This window comes from Bubalus kerabau, chromosome 13 (assembly GCF_029407905.1).
Source record: "Bubalus kerabau isolate K-KA32 ecotype Philippines breed swamp buffalo chromosome 13, PCC_UOA_SB_1v2, whole genome shotgun sequence".
Lineage (NCBI taxonomy): Eukaryota > Metazoa > Chordata > Mammalia > Artiodactyla > Bovidae > Bubalus > Bubalus kerabau.
The window spans coordinates 12,739,807-12,761,874 of record NC_073636.1 but is presented as its reverse complement, the minus strand read 5'-3'; the positions used below and the strand labels follow the sequence as shown (position 1 = coordinate 12,761,874).

Genomic DNA, 22,068 nt, shown 5'->3' with positions numbered 1-22,068 from the left:
AAAGTCCATGGCAGGTACAGATGTTCCTTATCCTTAGAGTTGAGAATTTTAAAAAACAGGAAGAACCAGTGCCTCTGTTTGATTTTGGTTAAAACTCAGTGGGTGAACATATAGTTGGTTACTAACTTTATTTGGAAACAGGCTAATTGGAAAGGTGCTAATTTGCTTTGCTTTAAGTTTCTGGAACTCAAACTGAGCACACTTGCTGGCTTCCTGTGTCAGAACTCAGTTCCTGAGGAGATGGATGGAAAAAGACCCATTTCTCAAAAATAGCTTGATGTTTAATAATTGCTTTGATGGTTTCAGAGGGCTTGTAATATTCATTTAATTCTTTTCCAATGGAATACATTTTCACCGGTCCACTTAGGATATCACAGTATCCTAAGACTGCATTTTGCTGTAACATTTGGAAAATAATGCTGTTTTAAACAGTTAACTACTTTTCAATGGCTACAGCATACCTAAGTCCTCTTTTAGAGAAAGTAGTGAAAATTGAAGAATTCTGAATAATTTCTATGACCAACAGTGTTTTCTTCTGGAGTTAATGTACACGAGGACTGAGTGCAGGTGTGGTGAAATTTGAAGTTATTTTGCATTCAAATTGCTTTGATGGTTTCAGAGGGCTTGTAATATTCATTTAATTCTTTTCCAATGGAATACATTTTCACCGGTCCACTTAGGATATCACAGTATCCTAAGACTGCATTTTGCTGTAACATTTGGAAAATAATGCTGTTTTAAACAGTTAACTACTTTTCAATGGCTACAGCATACCTAAGTCCTCTTTTAGAGAAAGTAGTGAAAATTGAAGAATTCTGAATAATTTCTATGACCAACAGTGTTTTCTTCTGGAGTTAATGTACACGAGGACTGAGTGCAGGTGTGGTGAAATTTGAAGTTATTTTGCATTCATTGTGAGTTATCCACTCAACCTTTCCGTGTGTCTTTTTTGAGCATCTCTATAATTTTAGATACAATAAAAGTCATCTAAGGTTCAATGATACTCTGCAAAATCACAGAAGTTAAAGGGAGCATATAATACATGTAAATAGGGAGAGTGTTCAGCTGTTGGAAGCATCATGTCGATAAAGGGTGACACCATATTCATCCTTCCTTTCTTTTCCAAGGAATATTTAAGTGAGCTTCACCTACAGCCCCCCAAAACAAAACATGTTTTTTTTTCGAATCTGATCATCTTTATTTTTCTACTATATGTAAGTTGGTGGTCCTTAGCATTGGAGAAGGAAATGGCAACCCACTCCAGTGTTCTTGCCTGGAGAATCCCAGGGATGGGGGAGCCTGGTGGGCTGCCGTCTCTGGGGTCGCACAAGAGTTGGACACGACCTAAGCAACTTAGCAGCAGCCACAGTAAAACGTTTTCTTCCAAGGTCAGTTCCTACTGGTAGTGGTGGCAGGAAACCCGGGCAAGTATTTACACAGAAAACCCTTCTTATTTCTAGTTTTAAAATTTTTCTGTAAAATTCAATACGTCTAAAATATACATAAGGATACTGAAATAGTAAAAGTACAGCAATCTTAAATTCCTTTAAGATCTCCCCGCCTCCGTAAGCAAGGCAGAAACTCGCTCCAAATTCCCAAAATGACAGGGCAAGTTTATTTTGCACTGTTGGCACTCATTGTCATGTTCCCAAGTCGATCAGAGCTTTTATGAAACCAGCCTGACACAATCAAACAGACACAGTGTGACCCAGCCTTGCTGCCTGGTAAAGGCAGCGTATCACCGGTGATACCAAACAGGACAGCATGTGCCTTAGCAGAATCTTACATAGCAGCTTGTAATGAGAAAATGTGCGTCTGAAGTGGGTTTCAAGTGTCTGAATCAGAGTAGCATCTCAAAGCAGCTGCTAATGATGACAGATTTATAGTCAGCAGGAACACCCCTTATAATATTATGTGTTGATTCACCCCTTTCCTTCTGATGTGAAACGACAACTTTTTTAGATCTTGATAACATTGATGTTTTCATCAGTGCAAAGGGGAGGAAAGTTGACTTCTTCCCATTTTGCTGAAAGGCTGAAATGCTTTCTGTCATGAATAAATTAACTCAGCGAGGGGGAGAGCTGCTTTAAAGCATTTACTTGTCTTGGCTGTGGTCCTCAAATTATAACATCACAGAGAGCGTTCTCAGGAAGAAATAATATGAGCTCTTCATCTGTAGGTTTTTGCACATGTTGGCACTTAACATCTGGGGGTTCTGATTGGTTTTTTCCTCTCTGTAAAGACCTGTTAAGAAGGTGGGGGTGGCATTGACAAGGGGGTTGTTGTTCAGTCCCAAGTCATGTCCGACTCTTTGTGACCCCGTGGACTGCAGCACGCCTGGCTCCCCTGCCCTTCACTATCTCCCAGAGTTTGCTCAGATTCATGTTTGTTGAAACAGTGATGCAGTCTTTAACCTCTTCCACCGTCTTCTCCTTCTAGTGTGAGTCTTTCCTAGCATTATGGTCTTTTCCAGTGAGTCGTTAATATCAAGTGGCCAAAGTATTGGAGCTTCAGCATCAGTCCTTCCAATGAATATTCAGGGTTATTTCCTTTGGGATGGACCGGTTGGATCTCCTTGCAGTCCAAGGGACTCTCAAGAGTCTTCTCCAGCACCACAGTTCGAAAGCGTCAATTCTTTGGCACTCAGCCTTTTTTATGGTCCAGCTCTCATATCTGTACATGACTGCTGAGAACCCCATGGACAGTATTGACAAGATTTGACCCATAAATAGAAGAAAAATAAACACTGTCATCTGTTATTTTCCCCCAGCAGTTTTTGCCTATTTATCCAACAACTGGTGGGCTGCAGTCCACCGGGTCACAAAAGGTCCGACACAACTGAAGCGACTTAGCATGCCTGCATATCTTTTATACCAGAACAGATTATTGAAGAGTGTATGAGTCTATCATATAATGAGTCTACAACGTGGATTGAAAGGCGAAACCAGGAATAGCTCTGTGGAAAAGGGAAAAAGGGGATACTAGTGTAGCTCACTTCAGTTCTAGATGAGAAAGCTGCTTGTTTCTGATGGATTGACATTACTAAATCAACCTACAGTATTTTGAATATTAGGATAAAGAATTTAGGCTATGCTTGACTATGCCTTAGGAGGATTTGAAAGAATTCCTATCCTCTGCATTTAGAAACATTTACATATGTTTTCCGAAGTGTGTATAGAATCTTCCTGAGGGGGAAAAAAGCCAGCTAGCTCTGTGTGAATGACTTTTGTGACAATCTTTATAAAAGCTGGGTGGAGTTTTAATAGGTTGTCCCAGTCTTCTGTTACAGTTATGCAGAATACTTAAAGAGGAAATATCCTGATGGAATTTTTGAGTGAATTGTATTTCTTAATCACTTAGGCAGAAACAAGGGGATAAAATCAGATAAAAGCCAAATCTTTACCCTTAGGTGAGTCATGTTCAGCTCTATGGCAGTGATGTTTTGGTTCATTTTTTCACAAGCAGTGACTAATTTTGCATGTGTTCTCATTGATTTTGCTTTTTTAGGGGCATTTATTCACGCCCATACTTTCTGAATGGTAAGATGTAATACTTGGCTATCAAGGAGAATTATTTGAAAAAGGATTCTCTGAGAGACTTTTCACTGAAAAAGATTTTGTCTGTTCATGTTCATTTTTGCTTTGCTCAGATTTGAGAAATCTGCTCTCCTGAGAATGTATGCTGTAAACATTATGATAAGCAGGTGAGCCAGTTTCTAAAGAGAAGACAGAATTTTTGGTGTGTCATAAATTCATCACGATTGGGCACAACATTTCTGGGTCACATAGACCAGTTGAGGGTGTTCTGAATCAGAATTGTCTTTTGTAAAATAAATACACACCCCGTTTATCACACAGAGTTCCCATAACTTGAAATACAGGAATCAAGACAGAAGACAGACATTTCTGAGGAGTTGAGTATCTTAAGACTGAAAGCCAGCGTTGCACTTTCCAGACCTGAGTTCTAGAGTAAGAAGACATGACCCAGCAAGTACAAGCTTTGTTTTGAAAGAAACTGGGGCCATCCCTTACCATTTACTTATAATGAGAAGAGTGGTTTTCTCATCGCTTGCCAGGCATCCTCATTTTCTTCAGTCATCATCTTGTTTTCCCTTTTAATTTCTTCCTTAAATATTTCAGAATGTAAATTCAGCTTGACAGACTGGATCCTTATTCTCTGTTGTCATATTTCTGTCACAAGTTAAATCTTGCATCACACATTTTTTTTTTTTTTTTAAAAAGGTCCCAGTATGGGTCATTTTGTAGATGAATGATAGTTATACCACATTGAAGTCATTCTGCTTGAACTAGCTTTGGTGTTTTCATTCTGTATTTCTTTGTGGCTCAAGGCCCATTTTGATTTTCTCAACTCTTAACTGAAAGAGAAGAGACTGTTTTCCCCAAAACTCTTGTTCCTCTTTGTGTGTCTTTCTCCGACTCGCCACATGCACTCACAGATGAGTTCAGTCGCTCAGTCATGTCTGACTCTTTGAGACCCAACGGACTGCAACACGCCAGGCCTCCCTGTCCATCACCAACTCCCAGAGCTAACTCAAACTCATGTCCATTGAGTCGGTGATGCCATCTGACCATCTCATCCTCTGTCGTCCCCTTCTCCTCCCGCCTTGAGTTTTTCCCAGAATCAGGGTCTTTTCAAATGAGTCAGTTCTTCACATCAGGTGGTTAAAGTATTGGAGCTTCAGCTTCAGCATCAGGACTGATTTCCTTTAGGATGGACTGGTTAGATCTCCTGCAGTCCAAGGGACTCTCAAGAGTCTTCTCCAACACCACAGTTCAAAAGCATCAATTCTTCGGTGCTCAGCTTTCTTTATAGTCCAAGTCTCACACCCATACGTGACTACTGGAAAAGCCATAGCTTTGACTAGACAGATCTTTGTCAGCAAAGTTATATCTCTGCTTTTTAATATGCTGTCTAGGTTAGTCATAGCTCTTCTTCCAAGGAGCAAGCATCTTTTAATTTCATGGCTGCAATCACCATTTGCAGTGATTTTGGAGCACAAGAAAATAAAGTCTGTCACTGTTTCTACTGTTTCCCCATCTATTTGCCATGAAATGATGGGACTGGATGCCATGATATTTATTTTTTGAATGTTGAGTTTTAAGCCAGCTTTTTTACTCTCCTCTTTCACTTTCATTAAGAGGATCTTTGGTTCTTCTTCGCTTTCTGCCGTAACAGTGGTGTCATCTGCATATCTGAGGTTATTGATATTTCTCCCGGCAATCTTGATTCCAGCTTATGCTTCATTCAGCCCGGCGTTTTGCATGGTGTACTCTGCTGCTGCTAAGTCACCTCAGTCGTGTCTGACTCTGTGTGACCCCCATAGACGGCAGCCCACCAGGCTCCCCCATCCCTAGGATTTTCTAGGCAAGAACACTGGAGTGGGTTACCATTTCCTTCTCCAGTGCGTGAGTGAAAAGTCAAAGTGAAGTCGCTCAGTCGTGTCCGACTCTTAGCGACCCCATGGACTGCAGCCCACTAGGTTCCTCCGTCCATGGGATTTTCCAGGCAAGAGTACTGGAGTGGGGTGCCATTGCCTTCTCTGATGGTGTACTCTGCATATAAGTTAAATAAGCAGGGTGACAATATACAGTCTTAATGTACTCCTTTTCCAATTTGGAACCAGTCTGTTGTTCCGTGCCCAGTTCTAACTGTTGTTACTTCACCTGCATACAGATTTCTCAGGAGGCAGGTCAGGTGGTCTGGTATTCCCATTTCTTGAAGAATTTTCCACAGTTTGTTGTGATCCACGTAGTCAAAGGCTTTGGTGTAGTCAATAAAGCAGAAGTAGATGTTTTTCTGGAATTCTTTTGCTTTTTTGATGATCCAGTGGATGTTGGCAATTTGATCTCTGGTTCCTCTGCCTTTTCTAAATCCAGCTTGAACATCTGGAAGTTCTTGGTTCATGTACTGTTGAAGCCTGGCTTGGAGAATTTTGAGCATTATTTTGCACTCTCATGGATGTAAATCTTTAGTTGGTGGGAAGTTATTGGAAGGGTACACACTTCCCTATTGATGTTGGGCGGGTAGAAACCTCTTCATTTGCTCTCTTAGGTTCAGTGCCTGGGAGCCTGTAATCTAAACTAACAGAAGATAGCAAAATAGAAAAACCACTTCTATGCTGGTAGGATGCGTGCACACGCAAGGGTGCTCTCTGCTGACGTTTGAAGCTTACACCTGAGTCAGACATGACCTAGTAGGGGGAACGGAATGGGAAGAAAAGGCCCCTAGGGAAAGAACAGATAGGTTTCTTTGGTAAATACAAATGGGTTTTTAAGGGAAAACCTGGGAGATAAGAAAGTTCAGGATAGTTTATGCAGGCAGGAGTGGTCTTTCTTCTTCAAGGCCATGGAACTTCTCCAGGAGGAGATTTATAGTAGGTTTACCCCTGGGATTTATGCCCCAAAGAGGGGATTTATGATGATCCTTGTTTCTCAGAAGTTTCTGCTTTGAGTTCGATAACGGAATCTCCAAGAAAGCTTCTTTCTGCATCTGTTGAATGGTGAGCCGTCTTCCTCCTCAGATAGCCTCTGTGCACTGTGGGGTCTGCATGGGTCCCCACGCGGCTGTCAAGGAGCTGGTCCCTCCGAGGTCCTCTTCCTTCCTGTCCTGTTTCACAGGGTGCGTCTGACTCCCATGTCAGCGGCCTGACTCCCATGTCAGCTCAGCACCCACCCCCCTCAGTGGATTCCTTTCTCACGCTGGATTTCTCTAGAACCATGGTAATGCAGCTGCGCTGTGGGAGGAAGAGGAAGAAGTCTTGAGAAAGCAGAAATGTCGCCAGCACTCCTCTCTGAGGACCATCTGACCCGAGGGTCTGCTCTCCCCGCAGTGTCCTCCTGCGGCTCCCTCCTCCCCCATCTGTTTCATTATCCTTGGACCTCATCACTTCCCCTCTGTGACCTTTTCCTCGTTCCCTTCTTCCTTCCAGAAGTGTTATTGTGTCTGCTGCGGCCTGGCTGACGGTCTCATTCAACATTTCCCCATTTTTCTTCAGAGAACTTGTCGTATGTGCTTCAGAAACCTTATCTTCAGGTTTGCAGCAGCCTTGCTGGGCACTGAATAAACTCCCAAGGCGAAGTGTTGTCCTCTGGACTCACACTGTGGGATAAAGTGAGAGGCTTTTGAGCTGCGGCCACATGCCCTTCCTAAAGAAGAATGTCACTGGCACACAGTTGTTGAGCCTTCAGAAGGACAGGAAGGAAAAAACAAGTTGACATAAACTCAAAAGCAGCTTATCTATCCCATTTCTTAGTGAACCAGATCTAGGTTTTGAACATGAGATATCTAATTCACAAATTGCAGCAGTGACGATTTCATGTTATACTTTCTTTTGTACAAATTGCCCGTGGTCCCTGCCGTGTTGTGAGGCTGACTGTTGGAGACACCTCCCCACCTACCCCCAACTGAAGACGGTTCAACTTGATTTTTCAGCTTTACGATGTTATGAAAGTGACACGCGTTCAGCTGAAACCATACTTGGACATGAGACTGTTGATCTTCCCCCGGCTTCTGTGCTGCCCTGCCCTCCGGGGTGGTGGGCGGAGGCCATGGCCCCCCGTCAGCCACGAGACCACGAGGGTGAACAACCCAAACTCTTCCAACTGTCCTGGACACAGACAGCCCTTCTATTTTTCACTTCTGTTGTCAGTTAATTACACAAGATATTCAACACTTTATCATGAAATAGGCCTTATGTCAGATGGTCTTACCCAACCATAGGCTAATGTAAGTTTCCTGAGCACATTTATGATGGGCAGGTGAAGCTGTGAGGTTTGGTACATTAGATGTATTATTACTGCATTGCATTTTCAAGGTAGGATATTTTCAGCATAAAATGGGTTTATTGGGATATCACCTCCTATCAGAGGCTTCCCAGGTAGCCTGAGTGGTACAAAGAATCTACTTGCACTGCAGGAGTTCTTGGTTTGATCCCTGGGTTGGAAAGATCCCCTGGAGAAGGGAATGACTCCCCACTCCAGTATTCTTGCCTGGAGAAGTCCCATGGGCAGAGGAGCCTGGTGGGCTACAGTCCATGAGGTTGTAAAGAGTCAGACACGACTCAGCTACTAATACTACCGGTAAAGAATCCACCTGCCAGTGCAGGAGACTGAAGAGACCCGGGTTTGATCCCTGAATTGGGAAGATCCCCTGGAGAAGGAAATGGCAACCCACTCCAGTATTTTGCCTGGGGAATCCCATGGACAGAAGAGCCTGGCAGGCTACAGTCCATGGAATCACAGAGAGTCGGACACGACCTAGGGGCTGCACACAGTCCCCATCGTAAGTCAAGGAAGATCTGTACACAAGTGTGTAAAAGAGCAGTTGGGCCCTGCTAATGTGGAAACTGACAAGGCCGGCCTTCCCTGGTGGTTCTTTCTCTCTCGAGCAGTTTTTCCTAAAACTAACACAAGTGTTCTCAGCCACTTACCACCGTGCATCTTTCTTGGAAAATCAATTATTCTTCAGGATTTCCTCTTAACAATTAGGGGGCATCAAATTCATCCCCATCAAGGGCAGAGTTTAATAGGCCCAGTTGTTTTGATGGCTCCTCATTTCAGTGGACTCTGAAGTTTACTGAGATGTGAATTAAATGAAGACCTGGGATCTGTTGCCAACTGAGAAATTTATAATCATTTTGTACCAATGATAGTTTTAAAAACTATTGAAAGGTGACTCAAAGCTCTTTCCAAGAACTTACCTTTTCAGCCAGGGTGATTTACAGCATGGTTAATCCTAAGCATTTGAATGAGGGCTGCAGGACCTATTTTTAAGACAGGAAGCCAGCCAACCTGCTTTTCAGAAGATCGGGGTCTAGTTTTGCATTGGTGATTTCATGCGGTTTTTCTTGGGCAGGAGAAATTTTTTTCTCAAGAGTCTTAAGCCATGAATGACACTGTTTGGATTCCAGAAGCATTCTGGAGGAGTGTTCAGTTACGTATACCCTGGTGAGAGTGGGCTTCCCTCGTGGTTCAGACTGTAAAGAATCTGCCTGCAGTGCAGGAGACCTGGGTTCGATCCCTGGGTCAGGAAGATCTGGAGAAGGGACTGGCTCCCCACTGCAGGATTCTTGGCCTGGAGAATCCCATGGACAGAGGAGCCTGGTGGGCTGCAGAGTCAGACATGACTGAGTGACTTTAACTTCACTCACTAGTGAGAATGCACCGAGTGGAAGCCTTTTTTTCGGGACCCCGGGTTCTCTCTGGGTGTCAGTGACCATGCGTGTGGTCACCACGAACGTTGCCTACGGCACTAGGCATTTCTTTTTTTTTTTTTTTTCCAAATTTTTTATTTTTTAATTTTATTTTATTTTTAAACTTTACAATATTGTATTGGTTCTGCCATATATCGAGATGAATCCGCCACAGGCGTACGTGTGTTCCCCATCCTGAACCCTCCTCCCTCCTCCCTCCCCATACCATCCCTCTGGGTCGTCCCAGTGCACCAGCCCTGAGCATCCAGTATCGTGCATCGAACCTGGACTGGCGACTCGTTTCATATATGATATTATACATGTTTCAATGCCATTCTCCTGAATCATCCCACCCTCTCCCTCTCCCAGAGTCCAAAAGACTGTTTTATACATCAGTGTCTCTTTTGCTGTCTCATATACAGGGTTATTGTTATCATCTTTCTAAATTCCATATATATGCGTTAGTATACTGTATTGGTGTTTTTCTTTCTGGCTTACTTCACTCTGTATAATAGGCTCCAGTTTCATCTACCTCATTAGAACTGATTCAAATGTATTCTTTTTAATGACTTGAGTAATACTCCATTGTATATATGTACCACAGCTTTCTTATCCATTCATCTGCTGATGGACATCTAGGTTGCTTCCATGTCCTGGCTATTATAAACAGTGCTGCGATGAACATTGGGGTACACGTGTCTCTTTCCCTTCTGGTTTCCTCAGTGTGTATGCCCAGCAGTGGGATTGCTGGATCATAAGGCAGTTCTATTTCCAGTTTTTTAAGGAATCTCCACACTGTTCTCCATAGTGGCTGTACTAGTTTGCATTCCCACCAACAGTGTAAGAGGGTTCCCTTTTCTCCACACCCTCTCCAGCATTTATTACTTGTAGACTTTTGGATCGCGGCCATTATGACTGGCGTGAAATGGTACCTCATGGTGGTTTTGATTTGCATTTCTCTGATAATGAGTGATGTTGAGCATCTTTTCATGTGTTTGTTAGCCATCTGTATGTCTTCTTTGGAGAAATGTCTATTTAGTTCTTTGGCCCATTTTTTGATTGGGTCGTTTATTTTTCTGGAATTGAGCTGTAGGAGTTGCTTGTATATTTTTGAGATTAGTTGTTTGTCAGTTGCTTCATTTGCTATTATTTTCTCCCATTCTGAAGGCTGTCTTTTCACCTTGCTTATAGTTTCCTTTGTTGTGCAGAAGCTTTTAAGTTGAATTAGGTTCCATTTGTTTATTTTTGCTTTTATTTCCAATATTCTGGGAGGTGGGTCATAGAGGATCCTGCTGTGATGTATGTCGGAAAGTGTTTTGCCTGTGTTCTCCTCTAGGAGCTTTATAGTTTCTGGTCTTACGTTTCGATCTGTAAAAGAATGAAACTAGAACACTTTCTAACACCATACACAAAAATAAACTCAAAATGGGCATTTCTTAAAAATGGTTCTGTGAGCTCATAAGGAACAATGAAAGCAGATGGAAGAGAAACCACACACAACCCACCCTGTTGTTAGAGAGCAAATGCGCTCCTTAGGAGTCCACTGTGTGGAAGAGGTCTGAGCAAGCCCGTGGTCTCTTCATCACCTTTCCTTCTCTGTTTCCAGGTACAGAGGCAAAACGTACCGGGCTGTGGCCAAGATCGTCCGCACCTCCGACCAAGTAGCGGACTTCTGCCGCCGGGTGTGCGCCAAGCTCGAGTGCTGTCCAAATTTGTTCAGTCCTGTGCTGGTTTCTGAAAACTGCCCGGAGAACTGCTCTATTCACACCAAAACCAAATACAGTAAGTGGCAAGCGAAAGGGACAGCGACCTAGGTCTGCATTGTAGGGTGATGTAGTTGGTGGGCTGTGTTTCTTTTTTTTCCAGACCTTTCAAATAGCTTTTCATAGGAATAGTTGGGGGAGAATTCTTTAAGGTTTGTTTGGTAGATACTCGTGCGTTTCTCTCCTGGTGTAAGGAATGGGAGGGGGTGTCTCTGGTTCTTCGGGGACCACAGTCCTGGACGAGCTGCACCATGGTTCTCTTTGGGTATCAGACACTAATGTATAAGTGTTTGTTCACTTACCCCAGGGGGTTTCTCGACAGTTTTTATAAATACCATCTTCATGGACCTATTGGGAGGTACTGGAAATAGACAGTTTTGGTTGGTCATTTTGCATCCGAGGAAATTGCAGTCTGGAGGCTGGTGACTTTCCTCTGCAGTACAGCAGCGTGGAGATGTGTGGACCCCCGTCTGTCACCTGCGTGCGTTTGTTGTTTTCTTTCTGATGCCTCCAGCCGTTAGATAAAGCTTCCTTTGGTGCATTGGGTTCTTTTATGAGAGCTCCATACGGAACAGTTGAAGCTTCAGTTAATTGAGGAAGCATTCTGGATGGTGATCATAATTGGAAACTGGATTGCAGTTGGTTTTAATTAGTTGATTAAACATTCAACTTATAAAATACATCAATATTATCAAAATTTGGTGAGAAATTTTCTAAGTAGCGCACTAAGGTGGTAACACAGACATACAGCTCTGCTGTTGAATTCAGAAGTAAGGAAGAGTATCCACTGAATGAGTAAAGAATAACAGATAAGGAATACTGTTTGAAAAGGAAAAAGATGCCCCATTAATTTGGCCTGTGTGTTCACCACCAGTTCTGAGAGGGTCCACTTCTGCCTTTGATACCTGTTACCACAAGGGCATTGAGACAGGATTCCCCCCTGTGAGCCGTTTTGTCAGAATTGCTCCCCGAGATGCGAATGGGATGTGAAGCTTTGTCTCAAATGTTTCTCTCTCTCTCTCACTTCCCCCTCCCTCTCCTTTCATTTTCCATCTCCCCTCCCTGCCTCTTCCTCCACATATGCCCCGGATGTAACCTTTTAACAACGATTTTAACCATCTCTCTCCCTGTAGCTTATTACTACGGGAAGAGAAGGAAGATCAGCAAGCCCCCGATTGGGGAAAGCCGCGTTGAGAGTGGACACCCTAAACCGGCCAGACGCAGGAAGCGACGAAAATCCATGTTTGTGCAGAAGAAGCGGAGGTCGTCTGCTGTGGACTTGGCCGCAGGCTCTGGAGAGGTACGTCTGGCTCGGACGCTGCTGACCGTCGATGGGGAAGCAGGGCCACAGCTTCACTGCTGATGCCAAGGCCGTGGTTTGATGCTGAGTGGTGGGGATCGTGAGCCAGTACCCTGTCTTACTTGTAGAACAGACTTAACACTGCAGCGTCTCTGGCAGACAGAGGTGATACTGGGGCCCTGGGTGGGACCCCAGGGTCTGTCTCCTGGGCCTTCTTGGATAAACCTCACCAGGAGGGCAGCACAGGTGCCAGGCAGGAGAGGGTCCGGGGGGAGTTGCAGGCCCCCTCCTGCCTTCTCTGCCGACTCAGCTCACCTCCCATCCCCCTAGGAGAGTGAAGAGGAGGATGCAGACGCCATGGACGATGACTCTGGGAGTGAGGAAACCGGCTCTGAGATCCGTGATGACCAGACAGACACGTCCTCGGCTGAGGTGCCCTCCACTCGGCCCCGGAGGGCCGTGACCCTGCGGAGCAACGTGGAGGCCGAGCGCCGGGCCCCCGTGGAGAGGACGCGCAGGGCCCGGAGGGCACCGGCCGCCCCCCAGGCTGAAGGAGCCCCCCGGAGCCCGGCTGCCAGCCAGGAGGCAGCAGAGGTGAAGCGTGGGTCGCATGGACTGGCTTGTCTGATGTCCCCAGTGGGGACAGCTCAGGGCGCACTTGGGCCCCTAGTTTAAGATAAATCTCTAGCAGCTGCTCCCACTGAGTTCCTGAATCAGGCCCAGAAATCCTGGTGACTCCGCATCCAATGAAGGGGGCAGTGAGCCTCAGGATGGGGTTCTGGGGAAGACTTGAAAGCCACAGGGACTCTTGTCAGGGGAACAGAGAGCAAGTCCTCACGGTTCCATTAAACCCTGGGCTTTCCCCCCTTAGGAGACCTTATGATGCTACAAAATGTGTAATCGGGGCATCAGATCTCCCCTGAACCCATGTGTTACAGTCAGCTGGCAGGTCGCCGGCACCAGCATCACACACATCCTCGGGGGCAGAGCAGCCTCTCGGACCATCACCGGCTCTGCCGCTTCTTTTCCATCAGGGATGGAGCCAGTGACGAGCTGGCCCCAGACCTCCTGGGCATGGGGGTCACTGTCACCATCGCCATGCCTTTTCTTTTTTTAATACCTCTAAAGTGAACTCTGGGAGTTGGTGATGGACAGGGAGGCCTGGCGTGCTGCGATTCATGGGGTCGCAAAGAGTCGGACGCGACTGAACTGAAAGACGCACAAGTCTTAGGAGCAAAGTCACAGCCCAGACGAGTTGCTTAGCGCCTCCCTGGACACTGGCTGTATCTGTGTCTGCCCGGGTGCCCACTGAGGAGGCCGCCTGCGGTCCAGGAAGTCTGGATGCAGCCCGCTGGGTTCAGAGAGTGTCCCACCATCTGGGAAGCAATGAAAAGACCTCTCGCTTCCCTTCTGTCTGCAGGATGTGAAGCAGGAGGAGGAGGAGGAAAGGTTGGTTCTGGAGAGCAACCCACTGGAGTGGTCAGTGACGGATGTGGTGAGGTTCATCAAGCTGACGGACTGCGCACCCCTGGCCAAAATATTTCAGGAGCAGGTACAGGCTTCTGTCCTGGGTCTTCTGTGTCAGCTGGTTTGGAGTCAGCCACTCCAGGGGGAAGGGCATCACTGGGAGCAGGAGAGCAGGAAGCTAGGGCTCCACACGTGGTCCCACCAGCACCCATGTGGGGACTCTGACATCTGATGGAGATGACATCTCGGGTTTCCCCTGGGCGTTCTCGGAGACCCTTGGGTGGGGGAGAGGGGGCGCTGGGGGGGTGGTCTTAGACGGCCTGGTCAGGCTGGTGGTCAGTGCTCCCGGCTTTGCCTTTGCTGGCGGGTCGGGGACGCTTTGTCCCCCAGTCAAGCAGTTGTCATCTGAGAGGCTTCTGTCTTCCCAGCTCCACCTTCCAGGAAAGAGAGCAGAGGCTTTGGTTGGGTCGCTTCATTGGTGCCCATTGGCACTTCTGGGCTGCCCGCTTGTTGAGTAGTAAAGTCATAGGACACGAGTTTGAGCAAACTCCAGGAGATGGTGGAGGACAGGGAAGCCTGCCGTGCTGCAGTCCACGGGGTCGCAGAGAGTTGGACACGACCGAGTGACTGAACAGCAACGATGATAAAGTCACAGGAGGGCAGCAGACAAACAGAAGCCTGAAGCTCTGGCCACCGTGTTACATCTGGGGTCCCACATCCCTGGCTGGTCTTCCTCTCTCTGCCCTCCGGAGTCTTCCTGTGTTTGTCTTATTTGTCACCCCCAGGGCTTTCAGGAAAAATAGAGAAAAGTCTACTTGATCTTCCCAGAGGCAGAAGCCCTCAGGCCACTGCGTTTTACTGAATACTGCTTTCCTCAGTGTTCTTCAGCAGTGTTGATTGTTTTCTTAAATATCTGGTAATAAGCAAGGAAGTGAAAGCTGATTTGAGGAAAAGGCTAAAATACTGCTTATCCAGAGTCATCCTTCATTAGAATTCAATCCCTGTTTATAGTAAAATGTCAGAAAGTTTCGTGCCTTCCCAAGTTAAGACGTCTAAAACATTCCTGACCCTTGGCCACTCTTAGGATCAACAAGGCGCATCTTCGAACGTCACTGAGAGACTCGGCCCTGTGTCCCTATTTATTTCTCTTATAGAGAGAAAAATAGGTAGAATTCAGTTGATTGCAGCCTTACTTCTATTTAACTTCAACGTTCGGCCATTTCCTCTGTCACAGTGGAAGGCTGTTGTTCGTGGGGCTGCCTGAAGTCTGTGGGCACTTACGGGTGTTTTGTTCAGTCAGACCTTCAATTACAATTAATTTGTTCTTTCACCTTTGAGCCCAAATGCCACAGCTCTGATTTGATGAGGCCTCCAGGGGGTCACTTCAGGTGTCGGAACAGGGAGGAGCTGGGGCTTTAGCCTCTGAGAATTCACAGCACATGGAATCACAGCCACACGCCTTCCCTCCCTTGATTCTGAGTGGTAAATTCAAAGACTGTCATCATCACCAGGAGCTTTTACAAAAATTACAAGTTTCCTGTTACCAAAATATATGCTTTTTAATTCTGAAATGTTACAGCAGCTGCTTAAAAAACCTACGCTATAATTTCATGCTGCAAACATGTACATTATATAGGAAACTGCCACACATCTATAAAGACACAAAACTCGTAAAATTTTGCCAGTCACTCACCTTTTCTGAATCAGAGCCATGCAGTAAGCAAAGTGCCCAAATTCCTTCTCCATTTCTGCTCACCCTCCAGATTCTTTCTTTCTCATTTGCTTTCCCCATCTTGGGGCTTTCATGTTCACTACGGCCAGTTCTGCCCATTCGTTCTCTTGGCGCGTGTTCAGTGAGCCCGTTACGTGCCAGCGGGCACTGCTCTGGGTGCTGAGGGTAGAGCAGGGGCAGCAAGGACCCCGCGCCCTGCTTGGCTCGCTGCTTTGACAGACAGTTCAGCACGAGGCAGTCCCTGGCCCCCCAGCATCTCCGGCTCTGGGGACCTTTGTCATCTGTGCCCTGGGTGGCTCCTTGCACAGGTGTGTCTGTTCCCAGGCTGCAGGAGAAAGCCCGTCTCACTCGTTTTGTGTTTCCTGCAACTTCTCTGGGGGCCGACATACAACTAGTTCTATATATATTTTGTCCGAGTCTTAGCCACCTCATGGACTGTAGACCACGAGGCTCCTCTGTCCATGGCGGTTCTCCAGGCAAGAATACTGGAGTGAGCTGCCATGCCCTCCTCCAGGGGATCTTCCCGACCCAGGGATCGAACCCAGGTCTCCTGCATTGCAGGAGGATTCTTTTACCAGCTGAGCTACCAGGGAAGCCGAGAGGCTTATAGCCCCTCCCCCAAAATTCATTTATGAATGTATGGTATTTTTTTTTGCTTTAGAGGTTTACAGAACAGCTAAATAAGCCATCAGTTTAAGAACAAACGCTGCCTCTGTGAAACTCCCTGACCCCTGCTGAGGTGCCTGCCTGCGTCAGTGCTGGGGCTCCTGGCAGCCCCGGGGCGCCTGCTTCTCCAGCTGGCAGGAGCCCAGGGTGTCTGCTCCTGCCCACCACAACCTCTGTCGTTACCTCGGGCCTGCAGGCTCTCGGACCCTCACCCGTTTCCTCCGAATGTGAAGGCTGGGTGCCCTGGAAGGGGTTGCAGTGACAGTAACCCAAACAACATCCAGATAAATAAACGCAGTCCTTACAGGAAGCAAGCTGGTCAAGAGGCAGAGCTGCCCGATGGGGGTAGCCCTAAAGCCTCAGGCTGAGCCTCCTTGCTCTTCTTTCTACAGCGACTGCGCTTCACCCATCATTGAGTGAATCTCTCCGTTGTGGGGCCCTGTGTATGGATGCAGAAAGCTAAATAAGACAGGCCTCAGGCCTCATTCTGGGTGACGCAGGTTACAGATGTGAGGGTGTGTGTGCACACACGTGTCCAAGTGCGTGTGTTCTCCTGCGGAGGATCGCGTTGTGTGGTTAAAGTCGTCTCTCCCTGCCTGGTGGGAACTGTCAGGGCTGGTCTCCTGTTGGTGGAGACCCCTTTCCAAGGCTCCGAGAGTCACAGCAGAGCAGCGGGGGGACACCACAGCCCAGGAAAGGCTGGACCTGGGTCGGGGGGGCTTGCCCACCACAGCCCCAAGGGCTGGACCCTGGGACAGCCCAGTCCAGCCCTCCGTCCCTTCCAGTCCAGGATGGTGAATCTCACCAGTGTTCTCTTAGCAGAAAGGTTTTCTCAACAAGGGGTTAGGCAGCCATCAAGCCAAATCACCATCTTGGCCAGTGCTCACTAGGTTCGGAGGGGACGAGAGCCACCTGTCCTGCCCTGGGCTGGGAATGAAGCCTGCCGTGGCCCAGGCACCCCATTGAGTCCTGTCCCGTCTGTCTCGGCTCTAACCCGCGCTCTCTCCCTGCAGGACATCGACGGGCAGGCGCTGCTGCTGCTGACACTCCCCACGGTGCAGGAGTGCATGGAGCTGAAGCTGGGTCCCGCCATCAAGCTCTGCCACCAGATTGAGCGGGTCAAGGTGGCCTTCTACGCCCAGTATGCCAACTGACCCTGCCCGCTCCCAGGCTGCCCGCCGGGCCGGCGAATGCCGCATCTTGGGTCTCAGGAGGTTTCCCGGACTGGAACTTCCGTTTTCAAACCCAGACGTGTGTGATGGTGCATCCAACAGGTGTCCACACGAGGGCCTCCTCCGCCCACCAGCCTGCTCGACATTTCCGTGTTTGCAGAGCACCCGAGCCCACAGCAGTGGCCCTGTAGGGTGTGAGTTACTGCTCACACTCCACGGGTGTGGACCTGCATCTCTGTAGACCACACCCCGTCTTTCTCCCGCCCCAAACCAGGCAGCTTCCCAAGCCAAGGCCCATGCTTCAGAAACCCAGGCGCAGGTGATGTCTTTTCCGTCGTGACCCGGGAGGAGGTCTTCCGGTGACTTCACTGTCATTGTATCCCAAGTGCCTCCATAGGTGCTGCTTTCAGGTCGATATGCGTGGCTGTCACCGCCGTTTGGTCTGGTGGCGGCTCATTTCTCACACACGGCTCTGGGCGATGTTCTGGATGACAGCGGAAAAGGGACTCCGCCTGTTGGGCAGTGAAGGAAGAAGGAGCATGTCACGGTGGGGCAGCGGGCGTCCAGGGAGCCTTCGGGGAGGAGGCATGCTTGCCATCCTGTGTGGAACCTTCGAGGTCCCCCACGTTCTGAATAACTGCGACCAGATGGGAGAGGGGCATCTTGCCTTGTGCATTGAAGGCAGAGCTTCGTTCCGGAGAGCAAGGCCGGGGGAGACTGGGGCAAGCTGCTGACACACCAGCTCCTCCCCTGAGAGGGGTCACTGCCCTCGGTCTCCCGGGGAGGTCCCCTCTGAGCCCCAGCTTGGTCACCCCCACAGAGGCATGCGTGCCCCTGGGTCAGCCAGGGACTGACCCCGTCATCTGGGCTGACGTTGAATCACCCTGGACCTCCTTCCGGTAAAGTGACAGGTGTGAACTCTCATGATATGGCGGGGACATGGGTCCCCTTGTCCCCAGCCCGCTCCTGCTGTCAGATGAGAGTCTGGATTGGCCAGAATGAGACAAAGAGAGTGACTGTGTAATGCCTGCAGCCCACCTGCCTCTGGTTTACTTAGGATGTCCCTTGGCAGTTTTCATTAAGTGGGTCTCGTCATTTATAGAAAGATCCATGACTCCAGGAGCCAGCTGGTCTCTGGAACCAGGCACTAGTCCATGTGCACCCTGCAAGGAGCTGTTATATTTTTTTCAGTCCCAAATGGACCATTGTCTTCTGTGCTGGTTGTTGCTCAAATGCCTTTTTAAACTTGTGTGCGGAAGCTCAGCCTCCACGTTGCCCAGGAGAAGCGGGGGTGCACAGCCTTCTCTTCCTTTATTACCTTGACCTTTTCTTTTTGATGAGAGTGTCAACAGTTCCAGGAATAACGTCCTGGGTGGGCTGATGAGCTGCTTGCATTTCTGCAACATCACGAAGGCCCAGCGTCCTGTCAGATCTTGAGAGGCTCAGTCACGGAGGCTAAACTTTTGTTGCAGTCTGTCACCGTTACTGATGAAAAGGGGAAACACGCATTTAGTGGTTGAGGCTGTCGTCTCCCCTGTGACTGAGCCTAAGGCAGGTTTAAACATTTGGCGGTGGACTTGCCTGGGCTCCTCAGCCGGGAGCCCCATCTTCTCGGCCCACGAACACGGGCACTTCCATGGGGAGTCAGGCCTGGCCTGTCGTTTGATTTCTCTTCTCCGAGCTCAAGTTTCCACCCCTTCTCTGTTCTTCACCACTTGTCTCCTCAGCTGTGGGGCTTTTGTCCAGCTCTGTCAGCCGCTTGAGAAGGGCCTTCTTGTAAGGTCTTGGGTGTTTTCCTGCCTCGGACACGCTTGTGATCATCACTGTGGCCTTTTCTAGCTGAGCTCTTCCCATTGCACATGGGGTGCAAATGAAGGAGGGGACACTCTTTCAAATGAGTGTCACCTCGTGCCCTCCCTGAACGGCACTGGGCGGGTTGCTCTGGAGTAAGGTGCTCTCTGGTGCCCATGGCAGGGGTAAGCCCTGGAGCCCACCCAGAGGAGCTGGAGGCCTCCCACCTGGCAGCCGAGGAAGACACCCCGCTGGCACTGGGGATGCGGCCTCTTCCCGAGGGACCAGGTGTGCAGAGCCCCCCTCGTCCTCAGTCTCTTTGAGGGTTCAGCGCTGTCAACCCGCGTGCCTGGTGAGGTGCTGGCCGTACTGGGCCAGGGCAGGTCCAGCTGCAGCTTGGGGCCATCGGGGCGCTCTCAGCCCGCCCTGCTAGGAGCCGGGAGACTCTTCAGGGTCAAGAAGATGTTTTTCTTGGTTCTGAGTGCTGCCCATGCCCCCTCCGGCTCGATTCTCTGGGAAGTCCCTGCTGGCTCTGTGCCCCTTCAAGTCAGCAGGACCTGAGCTGCAGAGTGTCAGGTGGCGTTCACGTCTCTGTAGGGTTCACCGCTCACCAGCTTCCGTCTCAGAGAAACGGCCAGTTTTCGAGGGACGTTTGCCTGTTGTGACTGTGTCGTTACTGTGTTTTTGTCCCTCGTGGCGGGAAGAGTTCATCTCACATCTGTAGCCGCCAGCGCACCACGGCCCATAGGATAAACGCTTGTCGGTTGAAGCGCTCCACAGCGATGCCCCCGTCCCTCCTCATCCCCAGATGCTGCCATCTCCCCGCGGTCTCCCAGAAGACACGTTGGGACCGGAGTCCTCCCCTGTGTGCACCGCACCGCTTGGTCCCATCAGGAACCGCCTGAGATGAGACGCTTCAGTCCGAGCAGTGTACCACCTCATCTCGAAGGCTGAGAGGCCATCACTCAGTCCCACCCTAAAGCTAAGGACGCTTCCGTCAACCTCGGACCTCTTGACTGTTTGTGTCCTGTGTTAGGAAAATCTCTTATCCACAAAAATGTAAACCTAGAAAGAGTAAGGAAGGTATGACCCCCATTTACAGAAGAACTCATTTTTTGCTTACCAAAAAAAAAGCGCAAAAACCCAGTTTCCTTCACCACAAAGTTGCATAGGATGGAGAAATCCGTCACTTATAAAATTAGGTTCATTTGATCAAAGTTTGACTCACAGTTTGCGCTGTACAGCTGTTAGGTTGCTTTGCTTTATTTGATCATATTTGAACCATGATTGCCTGTGTTTGATCTGTTTCTCAATGAATTAGAATGACTCAGACCTTTCACACTGGCCCCTCTGGCCCACACAACAGTCTCTGGAAGGTTGGTTTTGATCAGCCTTTGAAGGTTGGTCTCAGTTTCTTTAATTTGTGTCAGAGAATCTGGAGTGTTGTTATCAGGCGAGTTCTGAGACTTGCTTTTTATCTCAAACCAAATGTCCCTCTCTAAGGGCATCTCTGCCTTCGTTTGGGGAGCATTAGAAGTTTCATACTTCTTTTGTCAAACACCCATTTGTGTTTGTTTCTGTAGATAAAACTGTAGAAACAGTTGGCGTTAAATAGAGTCTTTGTGGCTTGAGGACTACTGTTGGTCTTTTGGTGAATCTGGGCTCCAAGTCCTGCTCTATTCTTTGTCTTTAGAAAACTGAGACCAAAGGTACAGTTTTTTGAAGGGAAAAATAGTAAATTTTCAGGTATGTGTGGTTTTTAAGGAAAAAACAGTTGTTAGGGAGACATACATACGGTTTATGAAATAACTAAGTAACAAGGGAAGCTCCGTTGGCAATTATTACAGTGTCGTGATTCTCTTTCTTCCCCTACTTGTTCTTTTCCGTTTAGGAGTTCTCTGGAAATTGCTTTACTCCTTTCAGCTGGGTTGAGTTTTCACATTGGGCATTTATGTTGGGCAGTTCTCATAGCTTTTATCACTAGGGTTGATTTGAGGTTCCTGAACCCAAGGCAACAGTATCCATCTGTGCTATTTTTGACCCACTGAATTCACCTAAAAATTCTAAGTGCTGACATGGTGCTGCCTTGGGTTTTGGTTAAGAAAAGCGTCTCTGATTTAGAGGGTCGGTAATAACACAGTACCTTGAGCGGCAGACTTTCTGTCTTACTGGTTTTATTTTAAAAATGGCTAGGATTGGGTACCAGTGAGGACCAGTAGGTCAATAGCTGCATCGCCAGACAGATCGGGTGCTTCATGTGAACCCGATGTGTTGAAGAAAAAGTTCTAATCAGCATTTGCTGAAAATCACTTTACAGTGGGAGATTGAAAACAAAAAATGTTTTAAATGACAGAAAAAAAAAGATCATCTCATTTGTTGTTCAGAATGGGAGCCTGCATGAGATCTAGAAGCATAAACTACCCCTAGTCGTGACCGTCGAAAGCTGATTTACTGCTCTGCATTCCGGTTTGAATAGTTTGTATTGGAACTTGATTCATATCTTGTGTCTGTTTTGGTGCATAGAAGAGAAAAGTTGGTGGTGTTTTTACTTTTGAAATTTGCAGGACAAAAGGGCATGTCATTGATTTACTGTAAGATTATATTCTGTATATATGTTTTCATGTAAATAAATGAAAATCTATATCAGAGTTATATTTTAATTTTTATTCTAAATGAAAAAAAAAACCCTTTTTACTTGAAAAAATTGTAAGCCACATTGTTAATAAAGTAAGAATAAATTCTATGGTTTTGTTTGTGTCTTTATGTGGAAAGTTATTAAATATTATTTTTAAGGTTTGAGTTAAGATTATCTCATGTTTTATTTCCCACCATGCACTGAAGCAGATGTTTATAGGGTTTTAGTAACCGTGGCTCTCAAAATCCTACTTTTCAAGGTCACCTGCTTGTTCTGGATATTTTTACTCAGGAACTTGTGTTTATTCTTTTTATTAAAACATTATATCCTC

General features: G+C 47.5%; 1 protein-coding gene across 5 annotated transcripts in view; it reads left to right on the top strand.

The window, feature by feature from the left end:
* Positions 1 to 21,860, top strand: part of SFMBT2 (Scm like with four mbt domains 2) — a 181,267-nt gene extending 159,407 nt beyond the window's left edge. For all 5 annotated transcript variants that reach the window (XM_055543500.1, XM_055543498.1, XM_055543497.1 and 2 more), the window contains 5 exons: positions 10,818 to 10,993; positions 12,108 to 12,274; positions 12,605 to 12,868; positions 13,695 to 13,826; positions 17,153 to 21,860. In XM_055543500.1, the coding sequence (XP_055399475.1) occupies positions 10,818 to 10,993; positions 12,108 to 12,274; positions 12,605 to 12,868; positions 13,695 to 13,826; positions 17,153 to 17,293 (880 nt within the window). In that variant the 3' untranslated portion in view covers positions 17,294 to 21,860. The remainder of the gene's footprint in view (positions 1 to 10,817; positions 10,994 to 12,107; positions 12,275 to 12,604; positions 12,869 to 13,694; positions 13,827 to 17,152) is intronic.
* Positions 21,861 to 22,068: the final 208 nt, after the last annotated feature.